This window comes from Psammomys obesus, unplaced genomic scaffold (assembly GCF_907164565.1).
Source record: "Psammomys obesus unplaced genomic scaffold, mPsaObe1.curated_primary_1811, whole genome shotgun sequence".
Lineage (NCBI taxonomy): Eukaryota > Metazoa > Chordata > Mammalia > Rodentia > Muridae > Psammomys > Psammomys obesus.
Window position 1 is genome coordinate 5,017,537 of NW_026596064.1, and position 6,000 is coordinate 5,023,536.

The 6,000-nt window shown below is 42.4% G+C and overlaps 1 protein-coding gene across 1 annotated transcript in view; it reads left to right on the top strand.

Moving 5' to 3' along the window:
- The window catches only part of Lpp (LIM domain containing preferred translocation partner in lipoma), a 434,005-nt gene extending 428,312 nt beyond the window's left edge, over positions 1–5,693 (top strand). The window contains exon 9 of the mRNA XM_055625216.1: positions 5,511–5,693. Within this exon, the coding sequence (XP_055481191.1) occupies positions 5,511–5,693 (183 nt within the window). The remainder of the gene's footprint in view (positions 1–5,510) is intronic.
- Positions 5,694–6,000: the final 307 nt, after the last annotated feature.

Genomic DNA, 6,000 nt, shown 5'->3' on the forward strand with positions numbered 1-6,000 from the left:
TAGAAGGAGTTCACAAAAAAATTGAAAATTTTTTACAGAATCTTCAGTTAGCTGTTGTGTAGTTATCGTGTGTGTGTGTGTGTGTGTGTGTTTACATGTTAGAAAAAAAAGTCATGACAAAACAAGAAAATAGTTTTTAGGGTTTTGCTAGCAAAGTTTGCAGGGAAATCATAATTTTCATCTATAAAAACAAATTTTGAATTTGATGAGAAAGCCACTATTTAGGGATAATACTAAATTTGCCATAATTATCTTAGTCCATTTTGAAACGCAGATCCAAATATCAAATCTATATCGTGATGTGGATACAGGGCAGCCCAAAATGCAGAACACACCTGCAGTAGGAGATGTGTGCTTCACCAGGAAGGCAGAGCTGTTGGGGTTTTAACGGAGACTCCCTGGAGCCCCTGAGGTGGAATGAGGTCTTTGTCTGTGGGGCATGTCCATCCTCCGGAAAGCCTTCTTCATGCCAGACGTTCAGCCCATAAGTGAGCTGAGCGACAGAATCATTTCAACTTAAATAATTCCACTGGCACTTTAAGAGAGAGAGATTTGCTGAATTGTAGACCAAGCTCTTTCTGCTGAGCCACATTGCCATTCTGTTGGTAACACTTACACTTGAAATGTGCTTCCCAAGCTTTCACCTCACCACTCATGTAGAAAATGATGGCATTTGTTCAGGACACTGAAGTAAATGAATTATCTCCAGGCCTAGCTCATGACTTGAGGAATCTGGAGACCCTCCTCTGGCCCCTCTCAAGTTTGGTATACCCGGAACTCACTTAAGTTTACTGTCTGGCACACGGTTATATAAAATAATTTTATTTTAAATTATCCACAGTTTGTTGGCTTATCATCTAATTAAAATTTATGAGGCATCAATTTTATGTGGAAACACTATTGTAAATGCCGGGATCCAACAATGAGTTTTCTGGCTGGTTGTGTAGGAGTTCGGCGGACAGATGGTCTTAAGATCACGATGTGTTGCCTGACTTGATTTCTATGCATGTAACTCAAAGGTAGTAAGCCTGAGTGCCTTCTGTTTGCGGAATAGAGTGTGTCTACAAAAACACAGAAGTGCAACCTGAACACTGGAATTGTTCCCCATTGCACAGGGACCAGGAGGCGTGAATCTGCTTCTAGCCATGTTCACAATCCAGGCCTCGGTTTCTGTATTCCACTCGGGTTGGTGGTCTGTAAAAACACTTTTCATCTCTGAGTAAGTTTGGGCTCCTTTTCATGTCCTTCGTGGTATCACTTCTCTAAGCACAGCATTTTAAGGGAGGCTAAAGTGGAAAGTTGTAAACTCTAGACTGAAGAAAGCATAATTCTTATATCTTTGCTCTCATAAACTTTCTCTAAAAAATGAGATATTACCATGTCATCTTATAATCCTGTTTTGTGATATTGCTCATTTAGCCAAAAAATGTAAGATCACACTTTAACTTTGTAAAATTAAAGTTTTAACAAGACTCTCTGGTCTTCCAACTCTTCTTATGCTTATGTCGTGATTGAAAGAACTCACACTGACCAGCATATTCCTGTCTGGCGTGTCGGCTCTAACACTCTTCCTTCTCTCACTAGTAGATAAGTGTTTGTGCTGCCTGTGTGCTTCATTTATATTCAGCTGCTCCTTCCAGCTCTTCTGCTTGGGAATTAGAAAAGTTATTTATATAGCACCCAAGGATATAAAAACTACAACCAGATTGTATCTCAAATTTAAAAACAGTTGCATTGGGGAGCTTTGAGTACAAGTTTGTTTGTGATTTCAGTTTAATTTTTAGTTAAATTTTTGTTTCTAATCACAACTGGATCATCATCATCTCAGAAAAGTTTGCAGTCTATGCCTTTCAACTACTTCTCTGCTTCTTTTTTTGTTACTCTCAAATCTTTGCATTTTAACTATACTTTGATTAGAATAACTGTTGTAAAAACTAATCAAATATAGATTTGTCATTGAGTTTAAGTGGACAAGGTCTTCTATAGATTGGTACCAGTTTCTACCGGACACCAGGGACTATGTAGGCCTGGGGCGAGGATGACTATTTGTGTGGATGATGCTGCCTCTTGATGATCGAGGTTCTCATTTCCCTAGCTCCTGGAAATACTGACTGGTGAATGCTTATAGCTAAGTCTCTCTGTGCTAACTATCAAATTAATGAAACCACTTTAATCAGCATCACACTTTGTTCTTGGGGATAGTTCTTGGGTCCACTGACTGATAGATGCACCTAGAAAGGCTTTTATTGGTAGCTTAATGGAAGAACCATTCTGCAGGTCAATCCCAGCTGCCACTTCCTCCATAAGGAGGAGCCAAATTACAGAATTGTGAGGGTCCACAGGCAGAAGACAGCTCTTCTACTGTCTTCCCCCATCAGACATGGCACCATGCTCCACATGTAAGATGTGACCTGAGCAGACTTAGACATTTCTCTTTTCTACTGCTTCTACTAAAGCTTAATTTCTCCAAAACTTGTTATTCCACATTTCATTCTATCCTACTTTAGAAAAGCTTGATGTGTACATGGAGAGTCCAGCTTTTTGTTTAAAAATAACCATGTATAAAAAGGTATAAAGCTTTCCATTGTTGTGCTTAAAATTTTATGATTAGAAATTTCTAAGTTTTAAGTGGGAAGACAGACATGTGACCCCCACTTTCAAATCTCTGTCAAGAGGTTTTTCGACTCATTTCTAGTACATATCTGCTAGTGAGGAAATGGCCTTTTCCTGCATTCTTAGTACCAACAAATAACTGTAAATACAGAAGAAAGAATTTACCTAGGATCATGCGGTGGGTATTGTCACAGCCAGGACAACGCATACTCTTTAACTGGTGCATGCTCCTTGTTGTAGCTGCATATAAGTTTGCCAGACCCCTCTCTGAACTACCAGGAGTCAGGAAAGAAGTGCAACCTCACCTATCCTCAAGAGCTCAGTGACCCAGTTAGCCAGTCGCCCCCTAGTCTGTGACCTCACCTGTGAAATGACAGCCTGGACTAGAGGAAGTACAAGCACCCTGTATCCTGACAATGTGAAATGGGGACAGAGGTATACAATAAAGGGAATTGTCTGGTAAAGGCTAAGGTGCCCTTCATGGCCATTTGTCTGAGCCAGCTACTTTCTTAGAAACTTTTTTTTTTATGATTTTGGAGCATTTTTTCATGAGGCTAATTTTAGGAATATTTTCAGCTTATTTTCTTTGTAGAACTGTCCGGATTACCCATCCTCTGAATAGAGCGCTCACAGACCGTAGAAACTGACTAAGCCTTATATGCCACTCCTGGCTTTGAGCAAATGATCTGAACCTCAGAGCCAAGCCTCAGTGCAAACAAATGTGTTCTCTGGTCTAGCATTTTCTGGTGTATTCAACTCCATTACAGATTGGGTTTATAAAGACAAGAAGTGAAAAGCCACAGAGAATCAAAACAGAAGCCCCGTGAAGACAATTTACAGTCACGTTAACTCAGATCACCAGAGTAGAAAAGAGGCAGGGCGATCATTTCCCAGAGCATCGTCAGCTCCAGACTTTGATCCTGTGTGACTCTACTATTTTCATCACACCACTTCAAAATGGGGGGAAAGTAGGTTAATAGTTCCTGTGAGTTTAGACTATGGCAGCTTTAGAACCTTAGTCAGTCGTGGCTCATAGGAGAAGATGATGGTGGATTTACCAGTTCATCTTGGGATGGATTTCAGAGCTGGAGGAGGAGGACCAGTGCGGTGCTTCCATGTTAGAGCTAAACCACAGTTCTTCGCTCATTCTTTCTGTGGACTTTTATCCGCCACCTGGGACAGAGAAATATATTCTTAACAAATAATCCCTTCCAGCTAGAGAGATGGCTCAGTGGTTAAGAGCATTGGCTGTTCTTCCAGAGGACCCGGGTTCAAGTGTCAGCACCCAGTTGGCAGCTTATGACTGTCTGTAACTACAGTTCCAGTGGGCGTGACTTCCTCGCACAGACATACATGCAGAACAGATTCCAATGCACATAAAAGCAAATAAGAAATGGATAGATTAAAAAAAGCCTTTTAAAATAGAAAGAATCCCTTTAATGAAATTACAGTATTGTAAAGTAATAATATATATACTGTTAAGTGATGTAGAAAAAATACAAACACACACACACACACACACACACACACACATATATATATTGAAGTGGGTGAGAAAGAAGTAATGCTTTCAAGTAAGTCATCAAAGAGATCTCTGATGTGTATTGGAAGGTCATAAAGTCAAATTGCCATCGTTTATGTAATCATGAGTCAAGCCCCAAACGTTGGGTATTTCCTGAGTATGCATGAGAGTGAGCACTCTGCTTGGATGCTGTGAGATGCTGAGCCTGGAGAAGGAGGTCGAATGCCATGGAAGGAATTGGCTCTCTTTGTACTATGGTGTATGTGAAGATTCGTTGTCAGGAAAATAGCTGGTCACATCCATGTTTCAGGAAGTAAATTGGGCATCGTTGTGGAGGTAAAGGGCTTATTTCAGGAGAGAGATAGCAAGCCAATGCAGAAGAGTGGCCTTGGGTCAGTTTTCAGGACCCTTGTTACCTCTATCCAAGCATCTCTTTCCTCAAGGCATAGAAAGACCTCACAGGAAGAAGGCAGTTTCTTTGTAATTTTCCACGCTCTATCCACTTCTGCATCTTTCTCTTGACATCTGCACCCTAATCCTGATTCTCCATTCTAGAGAGTCACTTCAGATACTTTTGTTTAGAGAATAAACCGCAAGTGAAATATGATTATTGGTTGAGAACACAGTCTGGGGGCGAGGTAGGATTGCTACCTGACCTTTAAAATGCTGACTTACTTAATATTAGCTCTTGCAGGTCACACGCATTCCTAAGGCTCCGCATACTTTCAAATCCAGGTGAACCAAGTTTCTTAGTTTACTTCTCACAGCCAGCCCACCACTTTATGGCTCATCATCTCTATCAGGAGTTCATTTCAGCTTGAATTTTGAGGTTTTGAATAGGGGCTTTGGTTTGGGCTCTACAGAGAGTGTGTTCTTGTCTCAGTGACTACACAGATAAAAGTGTTAGGGGCCCTCAGTGACCCCTCCTGCATCTTTAATGTTGAGTCAAGTTTTACTTGTAATAGTAAAGCAATTTTATAAGTACAGAGCCTGGGCGGGCGGTGCAGTTTTGTGACTATATCCAGCCCACTACCTGTTTTTGTACATAGAGCTTTACTGAATTACAGGCCGTTTGCTTGTGTGCTTTGGCCTGTGTGGGGAAACTGAGATGTTAGCACCACAGATCCTTACTCTCTGAGACTTTATTGGAAACCTTGTCATCACTCTTGGTGAAGCAGAAAGGAATGCCGTCGAAAAAAAGGACAGTGGGTATTTCTAAATTACAGGTTTGCCGCCTAATGCCCTGTGTGTATTGTGTGTACCCAAGGACCTGTGTGCGTCACTCTTCACCTGTGTGCCAACAGCCTTCCCCAGAGCGCTGTGTGAAACGCTGGAGCCCCCATGTCGTGTTAAGCGCTCTTCTTTCTCTCCTCAGAATACCCTGGAGCAGTGCAACGTGTGCTCTAAGCCGATCATGGAGCGGATCCTCCGTGCCACCGGGAAGGCCTACCACCCCCACTGCTTCACCTGTGTGATGTGTCACCGCAGCCTGGACGGCATCCCGTTCACTGTGGATGCTAGTGGCCTCATCCACTGCATCGAGGACTTCCACAAGTAAGCAGCCCCTCTCGCCTCGCACCTGCCATCCTCTGGAGGTCTGCTCTCGCTGACCACTCCTGGCCATGGGTCTTTCTGAGCTACACATTCCAGGAGTTAGGGAGATATCTCCAAGTGCAGGGATTGTTACCAGGGGACCCCGTTGTCATCCAGAACATCCTCTACCTGAAGCGGGTCTGCAGTCAGTCCACCATGATATCCTTGTGCAGTTGGAGATCTAGAAGGGCTGACTCAGTTCAGCAAAAAGGTGTGGCCACTTAGCCGGGTGTACAACTCCCAGCTCTTCAGTTTAGTTACTAGACCAAAAG